At 35.7% G+C, this 18,718-nt stretch overlaps 2 protein-coding genes across 4 annotated transcripts; one reads left to right on the forward strand and one right to left on the reverse strand.

The window, feature by feature from the left end:
* Positions 1-144: 144 nt before the first annotated feature.
* Positions 145-16,878, reverse strand: LOC105318331 (rab5 GDP/GTP exchange factor). 3 transcript variants are annotated; one of them, XM_066080293.1, is made up of 7 exons: positions 16,729-16,878; positions 8,560-8,763; positions 6,679-6,803; positions 4,142-4,402; positions 1,846-2,070; positions 1,374-1,630; positions 145-1,179 (listed from the first exon to the last, which is right to left on the reverse strand). In XM_066080293.1, exons 2-7 carry the CDS (start codon positions 8,748-8,750, stop codon positions 715-717), a joined length of 1,524 nt encoding a protein of 507 aa, XP_065936365.1. In that variant the 5' UTR covers positions 8,751-8,763; positions 16,729-16,878; the 3' UTR covers positions 145-714. The 3 variants fall into 3 exon arrangements, with proteins under 3 accessions (XP_065936365.1, XP_065936368.1, XP_065936366.1); XM_066080296.1 differs by lacking the exons at positions 8,560-8,763; positions 16,729-16,878 and adding an exon at positions 7,144-7,296; XM_066080294.1 differs by lacking the exons at positions 6,679-6,803; positions 8,560-8,763; positions 16,729-16,878 and adding an exon at positions 5,751-6,212.
* Positions 16,879-16,934: 56 nt separating this feature from the next.
* Positions 16,935-18,207, forward strand: LOC105324117 (uncharacterized). The gene is made up of 5 exons (XM_011423174.4): positions 16,935-17,150; positions 17,242-17,347; positions 17,594-17,689; positions 17,800-17,862; positions 17,956-18,207. The coding sequence occupies exons 1-5, from the start codon at positions 17,050-17,052 to the stop codon at positions 18,058-18,060; spliced, it is 471 nt and encodes a 156-aa protein (XP_011421476.3). The 5' UTR covers positions 16,935-17,049; the 3' UTR covers positions 18,061-18,207.
* The last annotated feature ends 511 nt before the right edge of the window (positions 18,208-18,718 follow it).

Consider the following 18,718-nt stretch of genomic DNA (forward strand, 5'->3'; position numbering starts at 1 on the left):
ATGTGAGTATATGTACCTACTGGGAGCAGAGATTAAGATTTTCACCAACAATTATAAAACACGTTAATAAGAATTTGGCCTTTTACGATCACTGGAAAGTTTGACAATTATTTCATATAAAATACTTTGAAAAAAAAGAAGACCAAAATTGTTATTATTTTTATTGAGTCCTTCTCATTATAACAAGTAAACAGATATTATTCTAATACTAAGCATACAGATCACACGCAGATACACATACATACACCATTTGTTGATTTACACACATACAATGCTTCACACAGTGCACTCTTTAAAAAAACCACAATACGTATGTAAAACTCCATTATTCTGTAACTGCGTACTGCATTTTAAAATTAAATTAAATAAAAAATAAGTAATATGTTTACAAATAACAAAATAAATACAAATGAAAACCAGTGGATTAAAGCACTATCCCTGCCACTCCCATTACTATCTAAATTTCTCTTTTACATATATTTCTGTTTCATTTTACTTGTTCAACACATATACTATCTCTTTACCATCATTACAGATTTTTGCTTTGCTAAAAAGGGGGCCTTTTTAGGTCTGCAGCACAATTTGGCTTAAATAGCTTTTAACAAATTCAAACAAATAAATAATTTCTCCTTCATTCATACAAAGTTTCATCCCTTACATTCTTGTGTTACAAAAATGCTATGAATCATGATCCAGTTAGCAGGTGTGAGAGAGTTATGTCTCCTGGCCAGAGACATCAGAGGTGGCGGGAGCTGCCTCCTCACTGGCCCCCAGTCCAACCACCGCCTGTGCCTTTGTTGGCATCAGTGGCTCTGGAAGAAGCGGCGTAGGAAGATTTGTCATGTTCTCTGTATCTGCGTCAATGTCTATTTTCATTTTCCGCGGCCTCAACGCCCAGGGATTCTTCTCTAGAACAACCTGCACTTCCTGCCTGAAACTGTCTTTAAACTCGATCATGTCCTGCTGAAGCTGCAGCGTGTCGGCCATCACTTTCTCCTGTCGTTGTCGGAGCTCGGACAGAGTTCGTAGGTTCTCCCACATGATGCGCAGACCCTCACATGTATTGTCTTGTCCGGCCTGGGGAGGAATGGCCTCCCCTGACATGTAGCGATCGTACTCCTGTTGTGTCAGATTTAAAGACTCTGCATTGATTCCCTCAATGAAAGATACAGCACAGCACTGTTCAAAAGAAAAAAGCTTCATGTAAATATTGGTATATAAATACTTTTTTGTGTTATGGGTTTTTTCAATTATATAGATCTGCTTGATGAATTTTTTCCCTCTCTTTTTTTTGAAAGAAAACTATTACTGAAAAATTCAAATATTTTTTTCTACGCAGAAAAAAATGAAAGATATAGGATTTTTGAGCTTACCAAGTTTGTGAAGTAGTATCCTGCTTCTCCACTCATCAGCCGACTTGGATTGGCAAACCTTGTAATGTACTGAATGTTTGACTGAAGCAAAGGTGGGTTGGCCTTCAGAACAATGAAGATTAATGCTGGTAGGAAATCGTCTGCATTTGCTGGTCCAGTTTTGGAATGACGGAGGATTTCAAAAATATTCTTACAACATCGGGTGACACAGTCCAACTTGTCTGGGGGAGACTTCTTTGAGTTCATCTCGATTATTTCTGAAATATGAAATTCACAATGTAAAACTCTATATATACCGGTACATGTTTGCAGACACTTAACTAAAGGTACATGTATTTCCTTTATACATGTAAACTCTACTTAAATATTTCTTGGCAAATGTTATCATTCTTAAATCTGCTACAAGATTGTGTTCTGATGCCAGCTATACACCTTGTAACATAGGCTTGTGTTGGATGTACGATGTAGCTACCTGTGATGGCACGGTCAACGAGCTGCCGTACTTCATCCTCATTGTCGTTGATGGGTGTATCCAACTGCTGGGCCGTGACCCAGTGAAGCCCACGAATCCGGTCCTGGATCTGGAGGTCCTTCTGCTCATCCTCGTTACTCTGACAGAATACCATGGAGTAGACTCGTACCATCACATACTTCTCTATGTAGTCTAACAGCTTCTCCGACATCTCTGGGCTCTGACCTACAAAGTGGGTGTCAAAGGTCAACATCTCATACACAATGACCCACTATAATGACTGTAACTTATTTTTTATTAATCAAGACTTATGAAGGAGGTTGGAGATTCCTTAAAGGGTACCTGCAGTGCCGGTCAATTTTTGATATAATGAAGATCTATGTGTAAAAACATATTCTTGAAAATTTTACAGCGATCGCATAAGTAGTTTTCGAGATATTTGGGGAAAACCCGATTTCACACCTTAACGAGTTTTGAATCAAGCCGATTTGGCACGAGATGAGCTGTGACGTCACGGGGTCAACGCCGCTGTATGAGAAACAGGAATATCGTAGGAAAAATGTTCGTTTTCTTGCATTGTTTTATCGATATCTGAACATTTTTTTCTGTTGTTTTATTTCCTTATCAACCCTGGATGACTAAATATACTGTTGTTTGAGTTTAAACCCGTATTTTATCGAACAAAAATGCCGAATTCGGAAAATTGTTTGCTTCATGAATTTAGTCAAATGTGTAACTCATTTTCCATATAAATGCACACCATATGTAACAAAATGACAATTAATCAAATCACTATTGTTATAAGAAACATATTCTGTTAATATTGTCATTCTTTCGAATGGTTTTCCGTGACATTATTAACTGATTAATAATATTGATAATACATATTTCGAAAAAGGTAACGCGGGGTCTATTCCTCGTTTAAGGCATAAAATTACAAATGATGTCGGCCGATTATTCAATAATATTGATATCGGACCAATAACAATCAAAATAGTATGCATTCTTTAACAAAAAAACATGGGATTATAAACGGATCAAGGCGAAAGTCCAAGATGGCTGCATGATTAAGTCTGTCTCGTATTCTTTCAGTAAAAATACGATAATGGAATTTTATTTTACATTTATTTACATCCTTTGTCAAAATGTTCAAGTTTATTCAGATTTCATAATAAATCGTTGTCAGTATAACAATTTAAGCTATATGGAGTTAAAGCGTTAACTAAACTGCTGACCACAGCGCTTCCGAAATAAATACTTGATCACATAAAAAAGGGTTTAAATTGCTGAATTGTAAATTTGGTCATTATTTAATTGATTAGATCTGTAACAATAAAGGAATTTACTTCGAACATTAGTTTTACTATTTGATTGTCTCATGCATGATTCTTTAATCACTGATTGACGGACTATACACATGTATTAGGCCTAGCTTACGAATGATTGATTTTACAGAGTCTAATTTATTTCTCTGTTTTTTTGTTAAACAATTGAGTAGCTAATTATACACAAAGTAATTTACCAGCTTAGAGGTGTGAAACCCTCTCTTTGTTCACCAGACTCGTGTACCATGTGTATACATACCCCAGATATACGTGTGTCTGGAGCAGTGGCTTCGTTAGTTTACCTGTTTACCTGACTCATTGTCTCAGATCACTCGTGTGTGAAAGGATATTATGTAATCAAAAAATGAATAATGAACATAAATATGCCCATGCAAGCGTTTTAAGTTATTGTATTAATCGGTAAAAAGGCGACGAGAATAGCAAATTTTAAAATCCTTTAAAAAGAAAACTGACTGTAATAAAATAATTACGGATATAAATTTCTAAATCTACAATACTTAAAATAACTAGATACGTTTAAACATCTGACCTATGTCAGTCATTTTGGCTGAAAAATGGAATTTAATTTGTATAGCTTTGTAAAGGAATTTCCCTCTTGTTGACCTCGTGACGTCATTTCCGCTGAAGCCTCGATATCGCCTAATTCTGTTTTCCCTTGATTAGATTTCCCAAAGCAGGTAAAAATAGCCACTTTGAAGCGGCGTAACTCCGTTATTTTTGCATCGATTTCGATGCAGTTTTTTTGCATTAAATTTTGGTAATTAAGCTCTTTGACATATGTTTCACATCGGCTTGGCTGCAGGTACCCTTTAAGTCAAGTGTCTCAGCGAATTTCCAGTGACATACTTGAATGATGTTTTAGTCTTATACTTTATAGTAGATTATTCATTATTCTATAAGCATTGGAAACCTGAAATATATATATATATATGTTATGGGCACACACTAACCTTTGTAAGTATTGTGTGAATTCATCCTATCAGACATGTTCTGGTAGAAGTCCTGAATCATCTCGGACAGTTCCTCCACTGAAGCGTCCGCATACTGACTCAGTTTGTCCACTATGGCTTTGGTGTGCTTGGATACATCAACAGCCACGTTTTTGCGAAGAGACTTCAGGTAGTCGGCAAACTCTGTTCCAAGCTGCTGGGTTTCCAAGCTGACACGTTTGATTTCTTTACGAGGGGGTGTGTTTTCCTGAATGGGGGAATCTGGAATTCATAGAAAAGCTTTTAGTCTTGCAGTTTGCTATGGAAAATATTGAAAAACTTTCATAAACCAATTATTCTACAGTATATATATAACTTTCCAAAAAATTGAATGGGAAAGTATATATTTAGTGATGAGTTTAAAATTCAACTTTTCCAAAAGGAACCAGTTATACTTGTATCAGTTTGTATTTTCCTGGACCCTTCAATTACATATTTGATTATTTATACATCAGTACCATTAATTGCAGTTACTTAGTCAGCACCTCTACAGCTGAAGCATATAAATCCTGAAATTAATTGGTTCTCAAAAGACTTAAGAAATCATAAAAAGACTGCATAATTACTTCATTTCATAAAGAAAATTTGGAAAGAAAAAGGATTGATTATAACAATAGTTTTCCTTTTTAATTATTCTTTGGCCCTGGCAATACAATGCACAATCCTGTTTGATTGTGTCACACAGATTAAGGATGCCCTAACACATGCCATTGATCTTTGGACAGTGTGGAGAGGGGGATTATCTGATTACAGGTTTTATTTTTTTAATCGGTTTAATCTGGTTTAGACCTAACAAGTGCAGTCAACATCTGTAAAATTTGGTGCATATGGCACTCTTAACTTGTAACAGGTCAATTAATACCATTCTATAGTCATTGTCAAGGTTTACTCAAAGGGTTAAATCACAAAAATGTTTATCTATCAACCAGCTTTGTGTTAATTTAAAAAAAAATTACCTGACAAAAATCGGAACCAATAAGTACTGTATGTACTTAGTACCTGAAATATGTGTTTAAAGGTCAGTACCAGTACATATGGACTGTGACATAGATAAGTCACGTAGGAATGCAGGTAACCCACTGATCACTCAGATAAACAATACACAGACACATTAACCCAGTTCTCTCCCTTCATTAAGTGTTGTATAATTCTGGCCTTAGGTGTTCAAGCCTTGCAGAGTTATGACAATGCAAGGAAAAAAAAAATTGCATCACCTAACATGGCAATTTTATGTACCAAAACTATATAAAAGGAAGTCGTAAACTTATATAATGTGATAAAGCCCATTAAAACCATGGAAGTCTATAAACACAAATTTAATTTAAGTAATGTTGTAATTTTGGGATTTGCAATAATATAGACATATTAAGACACAGGTTAAATTCTTTAAAAAAAACAAAAAAAAAAAAACATCCTTCTCCAGATTACCGAATTAAGTACTTTTAATTTGAGAAACATTTTAAATAACTGTAGTTTAAAAGAAGTTTATTAATATTTTACTTCTAAAAAGATGAATCAAGTAAATATCTGATCCATTGATAATTTATTTTGAAACCAGCATTTAACTTACCCCTGTAGCAAACTTTCCCATTCACTGTTTTCACATCAATAACCACAAATTCATCATCAAAGTCATCATGTATTCTCATCACAAAGTTCTCTTTCAATTTTACATTGAGTTGTGTAAATACATTTTCCAAAGTCATGGCTACACATTGGCACTGGTAAAATATCTAACACAACTGGCCCAAATATCCACTATCAATTCATCAATAATGTCCAATCAATAATGACCTCTCTCAAAATAGACTAGACACAAGCCACTCTCAGTTTTGTAACAAAGGGAATAATTATTTTCAAATTTCCTGTAAAATAGCGTAATTATCACTAATACAAGTAGGCAGCCAACCACTGAGTACTGTCATGATGCAATCACTGCTGGCTTAGACAGGTGACACAAAGCTCTGGGCATGTGCTGGGTCATGTGACTTTGTTTGTAAACACCGAGGCTGTTACTAAACATATAATTTTGACAGAACAAAGGAAGACAACTCTTGAATGCAATCTGTCACCACTTCACAGGTGAATGACTAACTATCAAATTAAGTGAATTATGCCTGCATGATATCAAAGTTTTAGTATCTGAGGGGCCCTGCTATATATATATTTTTACTAATGTGAAGTTTAATTTGAATATTGATTATAAAAATAAGGACTAACATTTATCTATTATTGGTAACTTACTTCACTGATGAAAATTCATTGATAAAGACTTTTTTAACCAGATTTTATTATTGATCTAACCAATTAACCAACCTTGAAACATTAAAAGTGAGTGATCTCACAAAACAATCTAAAATTAATCAAAGTGATATATCCAGTGCTTTTGTACTTTTTTTGCTAGATGGAAGAAAATGGAGTTCTGGTTTTCTCAACTATCAAAAACAAAATCCATAATCATTTTAACTTTGAAATTTAATTCCTTTTCCCATACTGACCTTTTGTTGGAGTTTTCCTGAATATGGATTTGACAGTGTGAGATCTTTTGTTGAACTGCAGCGATTTCTTCTCAGTGAACTTGGAGAAGAGGGGGGTACTGGCCTCTTCTGTCTCCCCCATCGGCCTGTCAACAACAAAGTTACCATCAAAACTACTCAGCATCAGGTCATTACTTCAGAAAGGACACACAGTTATAGTTATGAACTTTGCAACAATTTCTCAAAATTGTTTAAATATCTGTAATTCATTTTAGTTCTTTACAAATCTGTGATCAAATGTTGTATAATTTGTAAAGAAGAGTATTCAGATTCTATACAGCATAAAGCTTGCAACTTTATATACACTCTAAATGGTCTTACCTATAACAAATAAGATACTTCAATATACTCTCTTTTTAATTATGATGATAAACTATACTCAATTGAAACTATAATAAACAATAGTCTACTGTATTTTAAAAATACCTCCATACTCTATTCTCTCTTATTGCTCCCCCTAAACAGAACGTGTCAGCATGAGTTAATACATTTGACGATGTGCTCGTGCAATCAATACTAAGTTGCAAACTTGAATTTCGGGACAAGTGAAATATCAATCCCCTCCACAGTACAAAGACCTCTGATTAATCTCACTTACTCCTCCATTACTCATCCTACTGACACTGTAATACTAGACATGGTACTTCAGGGGGGTCAATTTCTTAGGAGTTTATTGTATGTTCTTCAATGACTAATCTATAACATCCAATTGCCAAGCTTACAGACATGGAAGTGTAACTTAACACCACCTGATGATGACAGCAGTATACTTTTTTCAACAACCTTTCTCCATGCAGCAGATTTGATTTTTCTCAGAGGTAGTGGGATTCTTTTAATCATGAATAAAATTCTTAAGTTTTAAATGGGGCCTTGATTTTTACCCTTTTAAGCAAATGTTATTTACTTATTCATAGGATTCAATAGCTAGAGTAAATCTATTACTGGTGATAATAAACTTGTGCAATGGTGCTTAAAATCAAACTGGTTATGTTATTCAATAGTTTATCAATTGTGTATCTGTTCAAATGAAACTGACTTTTTTTTTAAAAGCTTGCTCATAATCTTAACAATTCCTATCCAAAAAGAAGTTATATAAACTTACTTAGTAAGGTGTTTATCTACAAGTTAAAATAAGTTTATAGGTAACAATGACTGAATTTTATAACTCCCAAAGAATAACATCAATAAGAATGTTGGAGAAGAGCAAGAAACAATTTCATCGGCAAACCCCAAGAATATGCAAGTATATTCAAGATATTGATATCATAAAGACTATAATTATATATATTTAATGGATCTCCTCATCCCTCTCCCTAGATGTGAGCTGTGCTTTCCCTATAAAGTACTGCGTGTCACTTCCCTGAGTCACCCTTTGGACCAGCTGTCTCCCTGCATCCCTCTACATAACATGTCTTATATTGATTTGACACCTTTATTCTAAACCTTGTCCTACCTGACTCACAACATCCATGTCTAATTATAGATGCTGACTTCTAAAGCCTAACAACAACAATTTCACGACTTCGTATCAATCATGATTTATTTAAAAAGAGTCCCCTCCAGTCTTCTTTTTACAGTTTTCTTTTTGAAAATTTTACCTTAAATCTTGACTGAGTCTTTGTATCTAAATGCACATAATTTTAGAAACTCTGGAAGCATTATTGTGGTGGAGTGAATGAACATTACATTCCTCCAAATCATGTAGAGTCTTCAATAGAGTGAGTAAAAAAAATTCAAGAGGTATTTATAAAGTAAAATGCGATGCGAGGATATCTTGGGACAGAGTATACACTAAAGCCATTTTCTCACCTGCATGCATGTACACCTTTGCTGTTTTCTCACCTGTGCTGTTGTTCATCATGCTGAGCCTGGGCCTGCTTAGCCGCTTGGTAAACCTCTCTGTAACACTTGGAACAAAACCCCTGCCATGCTGGGTTACCATAGAAACCACAGCCATTTTTACACAAAAGGTCCGACTCATCAACATGAAAGTGATGGCTGCCCTTCTTGGCAGATTTCTTGTTTGTACTCATTCTGGGAGTTGCTCTGTAAAACAGAATTATGTCATAGAAAGCCAAATTAGCAACTTCTCAATGATTACTGCCCATATATCTTTTTTTATAAAATATTTTAAATCATTACATCACTGACCTGCCATGCATCATTCATTTGATAATTTGGTTTGCAATTATCATGTCTTTATAGTTGTTACATATCAATATCAGACTAATTTGTCATTTTTTTATTCGTTAAAAACTGACATGGGTAGGTCTAAACATACAGAGACAATTGTATGATAGATGAGTTGTGCTAAGGCAATCCTAAAATGAAACTTGTTTTGTGCAAAAGTGTCAATTTTTATGAAATAAATTATTTAATTTCATTTGAATTTATATGTTGTATATACTGGTAGTTAATATATACTGCATACTGGGAAATATTCGCCCCTGTTTATTTCCCCCCTTTCGTCCTCGTTTTCAGCAGATAAATTTAAGACTTTTCGTGTATAATTTCATTTGAATTTATATGTTGTATATATACTGGTAGTTAATATATACTGCATACTGGGAAATATTCGCCCCTGTTTTATTTTCCCCACTTTCGTCCTCATTTTCAGCAGACAAATTTAAGACTTTTCATGTATAATTTTTTGTGTTGATATTCAAATGACCTAAAAATGCACTGGCGAGAAATGGTACTTGGCGAGAACTTGTCGAATGCCAGTACTAAGAGTACACAGAAAATGAAGAACTAAAGGGTAGATTTTACTTCAGAAATTTCACTAACCTTTAAAAAATATTCTTAAGGTACCTCAGGGGACATTTGGTACTGATAATCAACATAAAATGGGTTGCTTGGCGTGAAATTGCCTGCATTCTGTATTTCTGTGCAGGTGCTCTTAGCGCTTCAGATTGTCCTTTATTTCAAACTTGCATAACATTATTACAGTGCCAAAAAGGCACTGGAAAAATATTAGAGACCATTACTTAAAACGATGGCTTCTTAAAATCCAGCAAGATAAAATATAGCAGTTAAAATCTAATTCACACTGAAAGTAAAAACACCATTTGATTCTGGATTGAAAATCAATTATTGAAGCCATATATCCTGTGCATGTCACTGACACTTATGTAATAGGCTATGTATTGCAGATAAAGAAAACATGGAACCCGTTACAAGGGACGTGTATACTACAATAAAGGTCTCTGATATCAGCAACAATTTATGTTACATGTCAATAAGCAAACTAACTCTTCACCTAATCGCGTAGAGTCCATGTAAATGTACGAAAGTATGGTGAGGACTAATCGCCGGAATGGCGACGGAATAGACGTAGTGACATGTATAAAAAGGTCGATAACTTGTGTTAGGTATAAGCTATCATCATTCGGTTTTCAGTTTTTTAATCTGTGGATAGAGGGCTATCGAAATATGTAAAAACTTTTTTGATAGGTACATGTTTAATACATAAAACCTTGACCGGAATGAGCTATGGTCGCAAAAATCAGCTGCCGGAATGACGAAGTCGACTTCAGAAAATACCTAATATCTCAAAAAGTTTTTAATATTTTTTCATTCGGAAACGATTTTTTTAATCACAACAACCAGGCCTATAAAATGTGAAAAAATTAAATCGACATCTTTAGATTTAGTATGCAAAACCTTGACCGGAATGGAAATTTTTCGTTAAAAAAGAATGCTGTAATCGTGCAGTCATCTCTAAATAATCACCTGTATCATAAAAACCATTGATTTTATTTCCATTCGGTCAAGATTTTTTTCATCTTTAGTTATACACCTTTCAGATAATATATAGTTTTATATATCAAACTGGATTTAAATGTTCAAAACCTTGACCGGAATGGAAATTTTACACTCAAAATTTACAAATTTTATTAGATCCACTCAGGTATCGCTCAGGTAAAGAAGCCGTACTACAGGAAGGTGTGAACAACACAAGTAATAAAAACATAGAGAATTTATTAAAACAACAAATTTCAATAGAACAACACAAATTTAATCACGACAATGGTCAATACATAGCCAATCTGTACAATCATTATTTACATCTGCACATTTTGAATGTTTCCAAACATTACAAAGCTTTTTCCCTAATTTAAAATCACAGCCTACCATTTCATCCACCCAATCTGGAAATCCACAAGAACAACAGCAATTAATTGTTAAAATCTTATGTTTTAAAACTGTAATGTCAGGAGTTTGTGATGAATTTTGCGGAAATTGCGTAAATAAACCATTTTCTAAACATTCTACAAGATGGTTTCTCATACTTTCTGATTTAAAAGAGGTTTTAGTTTGAAATGAATTATCGGGATTAAAACAAAATTCTACAAGGTTTGCAATTGCAAATAATCCACAATCATAGCCATTTTCTTGTTGTTGAGAATCTAAAATTTTAATAGGAATAGAAGTCTTATTACGCCCATAAATAAGAGAGAGTTGAATTTCAAGAGATGGAGTGTTTACTGTTTGGTTCTTGCTCTTGCTAAGACTATCTAAAATACAAATTTCGTTATTGTTATTTTGAAAAGATGTTACCCAATGACTTCTACCCGTATGATGTATCTGAACTGAAGGTGGTTGAGTATGTTCAAATTTTTTATCGCATTTCCATGATTTAGTTTGTTCGTCAAATAGTGGTGCAAAATTTGTTAACTGTAACCCATGTATATGTTCAAACTGCTTTTTGATTATATCTAATGAATAATTCACAATATCGGAACACAACCACCCTTTTGGATCTAAAATATTTTTCTTGTGCGAAACTGTAAGCCCAGAAACCCATTTTTCGTCTTGAATAACCTTATCGGAACCCTCTTTACATTCTAATTTGATTTTTTTAACGGGAATGTCGTCGCCAACATCCTCTTGTTCTAACGCGGCGGCGGCGGAATCCGGAGCTGGTATAACTTCCTTGTCGCAATCATTCGGTCGCGGTTTTTTCCTACCGGATTTTTTATCGTTACGTTTCAAACTATTCTTAGACAACTGCTTAAGATTAATTGTTTTCTTTGTTTCCGAAATATTGTCCCCCATTGTGATTCGCGCTGCCAAAATATGATAACAAGTACCCGTGGCTGGGCATTGACACGATTCTTTAGGAAATAATGTTACTGCGTATTTTTTGTGATTATTACCGTTAACAATGAAAGCCTTCTGATTTTCGACAAAAGTTACACCATTATTCGCGACAGTCAATTTGGCTAAACACGTCTGTGATAAATTTGAATTATCAATACCTTTTAAATTTGTTTCGCTAATTTCGGGAACGGTTTCCGCGGTAATACATTCTGAAACAAAAGGTACATGTTCATCGGAGCCGACATCGACATTTTCGTTGGAATTACAAATATTAGAGCTTACATTGACAGCAGTTGTAGAATTACAATCAGATTTACACAGTGATTCTAAATTTTCTAAAGTACCACGCACATAATCAATAATCTCTTCAGGCTCTAATAACTTGCTAGGAATTACAATCTCATCCTTTGGTATTTTTATACAAGAAAACATGTCTAATAATTTATATTGCCCTATACCTGCTAACCCACATTGAATATTGTAAAAATACCTATACTGCAACAATTGTAAACTTAATGTTAAAGCATCTACAGGAAGTTCTTTACCGTTAACATGTAATTTCAAAACATTATTGATACTCTCAGAAGCATTGTTTGTAATGCCAGAAAAAGGATTATAGAGACCTGGAAACTGTTGAACAACCCATTTTGCTGCATGATTGATAATATCAGACTTTAGATAAACATTATAATAATCGACAGCTGATTGTGACCATTTTTCAGTTACATCTTTGATGACATTCTCAACATTGTCTTTATCACTCTGTAAAATACTAACTAAACCTTGTACATACACTGAAATTTCGTTACTCTGAGCACCATTTTTTTGTAACCAAAATTTAAAATCCCGCTTTAAATGATTCCAACAGAATAAATTCACACTATTTGGCAACAACTTACTAATAGCATTGGAAACAGCCTTTTCCCTATCTGTAACAATTGCAATTTTTTTCGAAAAAAGTTTTGGTATTTTCTCAATCAAATAATCAAATAAACGTTCGTGACATTTTTGATATTTACGCTCATGGATTAAAAAAGCTAGAGGTATAGTTGGTCTGTTCTCAAAAAGAATGTGTCTAAAAATCAATGGAGTTACATAAAAATCACCTAAATTAAATGTTGTGTCATAGCCTAAACAAATTGAAAATGTTGTATCATCAATATCCAACAACTGAGAAAAACTGTCAAAAATCTCTGGTAAACCTAAAATTGCGACAAGATCAGGAAATACTTTAATTTCGTGAACAAAACCTTCTAAATGATAACCTAATAAAACTAAATTATAAATTTCGTCTTTTGTCAACTGCTTTGCACTTTTAACACTAGTTGAAATGTTTTTCACTTGTTTGACGTCGCGAGCGTTCATCACCCCGATGTATTCACCACTTGGAACTCTTTTAGCGGCATTTAATTTATCGAATATCTGTGATGGCGACATACCGATTTCGGAATCCTTTTTAATTTGTTGAATTACGGACGGACACGTTCTCACGAATTCGCTGTCTGTTTTGCTGTTCCCATGTGGTAGTGGTCTGTAGAGAGATTCATCACCGGCGTAACGCACTAACACTAAGTTGCGATTCGACTCCAGAAAATATGCACTGCGCGTAAATTTAGTTGATCCGACGGCTCGTTTTCTTTTTGAATATTTGGCTCCCGTTGTTTTTATCTTGAAGTATTTCCGATGAAGCGTATCACCCTCGACTTGAACACTCGAACTTCCGTTGTTTATCCATTGATACTGGTCACATCTCCAATCGTCGGCGTTTTTGCTGTTGATGACATAAGATTCACCTCCTTTTGGTTTCACGGGCGGAATTTCGGAAACTTTGCTGGGCTCTGGATCCTGAAGTATCTGGACGATCTCTTGCTGTTCCATTACCTCTTCCGTGCCATACAGAATTACACCACCACCACTGAGCACACTATCACAAGACACTCTTGTACGGACACTGGGAACGGGAGCACTTACACGGGACACACTTGTACGCACAATGGGAACGGGAGCACTGCGACGGGACACACTTGTCCGCACACTGGGAACGGGAGCACTGCGACGGGACACACTTGTACGCACACTGGGAACGGGAGCACTGCGACGGGACACACTGGGAATGGGAGCACTTACACGACAAACACTTGTGAATAAAGGCACACGTGTCAGCACATCTTCAACTCTGGATTTCCGCAGGCACCTTTTCTTCATTGAAGCTGTAACTTTGGTCCAAGGATGAACACTTGTACGCACATTAGGAACTGGAGCACTTACACGGGGCACACTTGTACGCACACTGGGAACAGGAGCACTTACACTGGACATACTGGGCACAGGAACACTTACACGGGACACACTGGGCACAGGAGCACTTACACGGGACACACTGGGCACAGAAGCACTTACACGGGACACACTGGGCACAGGAGCACTTACACGGGACACACTGGGCACAGGAGCACTTACACAGGACACACTGGGCACAGGAGCACTTACACGGGACACACTGGGCATAGGAACACTTACACGGGACACACTGGGCACAGGAGCACTTACACAGGACACACTGGGCATAGGAACACTTACACGGGACACACTTGTACGGACACTGGGAACCGGAGAACTTACACGAGACACAATAGGTACACTTACACTAGGCAAGGATGGCCAGATGATTTCGTCGTTGAAATCGGCGGTGAATTCCGGGATGACAGTCGGCTGGATTGTTCGGAGAAGCGCATCTCGGTAGTCGGTTGGGATCGGATCTTCTTCGTGGTCTTCACACACACTCTCCGACTGGCAGGTAGGGGCCCTCACACACAGAGACGATCTGATGCGCGACACAAGAACCTGGATGTCGTCGTGCAGCTGTTGGATTCCTCTTTGCGTCAGATGAAGTCCGTCCCTTGATAAAAGTCGTCTGTTGGCTGTCCGTCTGTCAACTCCGAACGAAGGATGGGGGCAGAATTCCAGCTGCGTTGATCTTGAAGCTATCATCTTTAATCCATCGTTGATTTCTTGCGCTCTCCTGTTACAGCCATCGATGAATCCAACGTTGTTTCTTGCTCCCTCGAAGACGTTATAGTCCCTGGGCAAGACGGCCGATGCTATGATCCTCGCTGTTGGGTTTGATGTCCAGATGATCTTGAGAAGGTGCTGGTATCGATGAAGAGTTGTCGCTGGTTCCTCCCTCGGGACGTTGTTGGTTCCGGCATGAATAACGATGATGTCGTGGTCTTGGACGATTCCGGAGAAGAGGGCCCACATCTGCTCCACGCGAAATCCTGAGGTACAACGGACGGCGGTGTTGTCCTCCAGCTGAACATGGTGAAGATACTTCAGCTGCGAATCTCCCACGAATAAGACAGACATTTTACACACTCACTTGAACACAAACTCACAATTTCACAATGGATCACGAACCTTCTCACTTGAACACAAACTCACAATTTCACAGTGGATCACGAACTTTCTCACTTGAACACAAACTCACAATTTCACAATAGATCAGGCGCTTTTGAGAGCACTATTAGAACTTGTACGAGACAGGTTAATAATAGCAAGTGATGGTTTTTTCTCGCTAAGGGTATATATATGCTTCTTAATTTCTTTTTAACCAATGAACGTGGAGATTTAATTTCCATCCTTAATTGTAGCAATTAATTATCCTTCAAATTTATATATCACAGCTTCCATGGACAAGCTGCTTCTATGTATTTAGCTCTTGTACATTCTTACTCACTTTGATGTAAACAATTAAAATCATCATCCGTTCCTAATTATCACGGCTTACACGGACAAGCAGTTTTTACATATAATTATATACATAGTTTTGATACATTCTAATTCACTTTGATTTAAACAATTAAATCATCATCACGGCTTACATTGACAAGCAGCTTTTAATTCAATTTTAGCTATGGTACTGTTCTACTTACTGTGATAAAGCATCGTTGATATTTATTTTTAATAAATAATATAATAACCTTTTAAATAAAAAATAAATAACTAATAACAATTTCATCTTAATTTCGCGTATATATTGTTTCTTTTTAAAATGATGTTTAAAAAAGCAGATGTAAGATTATCTACGTATACGAGTTCATGTAGTACATATATGTTTTTATTACAGGTGTTGTTCACACCTTCCTGTAGTACGGCTTCTTTACCTGAGCGATACCTGAGCGCATTAATAAAATTTGTTAATTTTGAGTGTAAAATTTCCATTCCGGTCAAGGTTTTGAGCATTTAAATCCAGTTTGATATATAAAACTATATATTATCTGAAAGGTGTATAACTAAGGATGAAAAAAATCTTGACCGAATGGAAATATAATCAATGGTTTTTATGATACAGGTGATTATTTAGAGATGACTGCACGATTACAGCATTCTTTTTTAACGAAAAATTTCCATTCCGGTCAAGGTTTTGCATACTAAATCTAAAGATATCGATTTAATTTTTTCACATTTTATAGGCCTGGTTGTTGTGATTAAAAAAATCGTTTCCGAATGAAAAAATATTAAAAACTTTTTGAGATATTAGGTATTTTCTGAAGTCGACTTCGTCATTCCGGCAGCTGATTTTTGCGACCATAGCTCATTCCGGTCAAGGTTTTATGTATTAAACATGTACTTATCAAAAAAGTTTTTACATATTTCGATAGCCCTCTATCCACAGATTAAAAAACTGAAAACCGAATGGTGATAGCTTATACCTAACACAAGTTATCGACCTTTTTATTCATGTCACTACGTCTATTCCGTCGCCATTCCGGCGAATAGACCTGCCCCGAAAGTATCTGTCAGCCTGATTGTCTGTCAGCTCACAACTGTGAAAGGGCGACACCAGTAATTGTTTTTCATAAAAATCATGGACCAGATCATCTTAAATAAATACTTTTATCTACTTACACTTAGACAGGCAAAAAATCATATTAATCAATTGTGGTCATATGATGTTCAGTCCTCCTGGTTTCTTCTTACTCCATTGTGAACTAAATAGTTTCGAATTTGAACCCGTGCAATTATTTTCAAAACCATGAATATAAGAAATTGTACCTTCAAATAATCTTGTAATATTTATTTTATGAAATATATAATCAAGAGGTCAATAAGCACGCCAGATATATCAAATTCAAATTTATACGAAACTAACAAAGCAGAATGTAAACAAAACGGGGGCGTGTCTTGTAAACAAACGCACGTTATCTCGTAAAGGCCAAAACAGTCAAAATGGTTTCGTTGTCTTCTTTGTTGCAGTCACCTGTACAAGCAATTCTCCGACCTGCAATGTGGCTCCCTTTCATAAAAAATCTTCACAGCTACAAAGAAGTGTAGGTTTCATATATAAAACACACGATTCATATATAGTTTTCATACCTAGTCGATCAATTTGTAATGCTGTATTGAAATCTCCAATTTTAGGTGGGTGCATGAGAAAGAGAATGCAGAAATCTTGAAAACCATAATAAACTCTCTAGAATTATTACAGAATGAAGACAAAAAAGGCACTGTCTATGATATTCATAAGGTTTGTTTGAAAATCATATGCTAACCAAACAACTTGTGTTTTCTATTAGCAAGTCAAGGTGTGAGGTATATTCACTTTAGAGAAGTGGACCCGATAAAAACACACATTATATAAAATAACAACCCATCACAAATTGCACAAAAGGTTTTGTCAATTTTTCACTTTGTCAAATAACACTAAGTTTTTCATTATTAAGATTTGATGTCTAGGGTGTAACACGACAGTTTATCAGAATTTACATTACAGGTAAGCCAAGACTCAACTTTTCTGAGGATTTTTGTCTTCACCTGGGCTGAGTGGTTAGATGTGATGGAATTCACAGTCCACAAGGACACAGTTGAAGTAAGACAATGGACTTCATTAAACAAAAAAATATTAAAATATTGTACACATGAACTACCAGATAGAGTTCATCATTTTATTCTGGCCTATTTTTTGTTTGCGTTTTACAGGCATGCTCCTTTTCATCTGGCCTGTTTCCACTTTTTATCCCTTTCACTAGTATTGTTAATTGTGTAAGTACAATTTGAACTTTTAAGTTTATCAATACTGTGACAATAATTCAATTACAATTAATCCCTTTAATATTCATTTTACAATTTTGTCAGGTTTTGTTTTGGGTACCCTTCCTGGATAACGGACTGAACAAAAACAGGATTGCCTCTTTAAGGACACTACTAAAGACATATATAAAGGAGTTCAAAGCATCCTGATGTTTTCTTTTTAACTAATTGCATGAAATAAACTTGGGCATTAATTTGATAAAACCATTTTACTTTTTGTAATGTTGTCTTTTAAAAACTATAGAATTTAACAACTAGGTAACAGTCAATATATTGAATACAGCTTTGTATCTGACATACACATATTCGCCTCACTGGTTTGTTAGCTGAATTTATTCATTAATGTACCTCAATGTTCAAAGATTTGTAACAGGTTGGGAAAAAAAATGAAGGACCAGACCAGGATTTGAACCCTGGCCCCCTGAATCTCTAGTCTATCTGGCACTGTACTTAAGCTGGTCTGACCATTACATTCCTCCTCCCTTAAATGATCTTCACCATTAAAGATCACCATCTCCAGGCCCTTCTCCCTGGCAGGAGTTAACCTGTCAGTTCAAAGGGTTGGTCACGGCATCAAATGCAATTGGTTTGGAGAATTTGAAATAAAGACGGACTAGTCAGGGATATGAACCCTGCCCCCCCCCCCCTTAATCTCTAGTAAGGTGCTCTCTCTGGTGTCTGGCACTGGTATTAGAACCAATCTGACCATCACAGATGAAAGTTTCTGGATTAGTGCAAGGATAACACCCAATCTGATAAGAGAGAATATACAAAAACTTCTACAAATGATTAACTGCTGGTAATAAAG

The sequence above is a fragment of the Magallana gigas genome, chromosome 3 (assembly GCF_963853765.1).
Source record: "Magallana gigas chromosome 3, xbMagGiga1.1, whole genome shotgun sequence".
In the NCBI taxonomy this organism is placed as follows: domain Eukaryota; kingdom Metazoa; phylum Mollusca; class Bivalvia; order Ostreida; family Ostreidae; genus Magallana; species Magallana gigas.

Bases quoted from the DNA above. Each gene is read 5' to 3' on its own strand.
- LOC105318331 (XM_066080293.1), bottom strand. From the start codon at position 8,750: ATGAGTACAAACAAGAAATCTGCCAAGAAGGGCAGCCATCACTTTCAT. The intron at 4,403-6,678 runs GTCAGTATGGGA...TATGAATTCCAG, and splicing joins CAGGAAAACTCCAACAAAAG to ATTCCCCCATTCAGGAAAAC. The intron at 1,180-1,373 runs GTAAGCTCAAAA...TCTTTTGAACAG, and splicing joins GATACTACTTCACAAACTTG to TGCTGTGCTGTATCTTTCAT.
- LOC105324117 (XM_011423174.4), top strand. From the start codon at position 17,050: ATGGTTTCGTTGTCTTCTTTGTTGCAGTCACCTGTACAAGCAATTCTC. The intron at 17,690-17,799 runs GTAAGACAATGG...TGCGTTTTACAG, and splicing joins TCCACAAGGACACAGTTGAA to GCATGCTCCTTTTCATCTGG. The intron at 17,863-17,955 runs GTAAGTACAATT...CAATTTTGTCAG, and splicing joins TCACTAGTATTGTTAATTGT to GTTTTGTTTTGGGTACCCTT.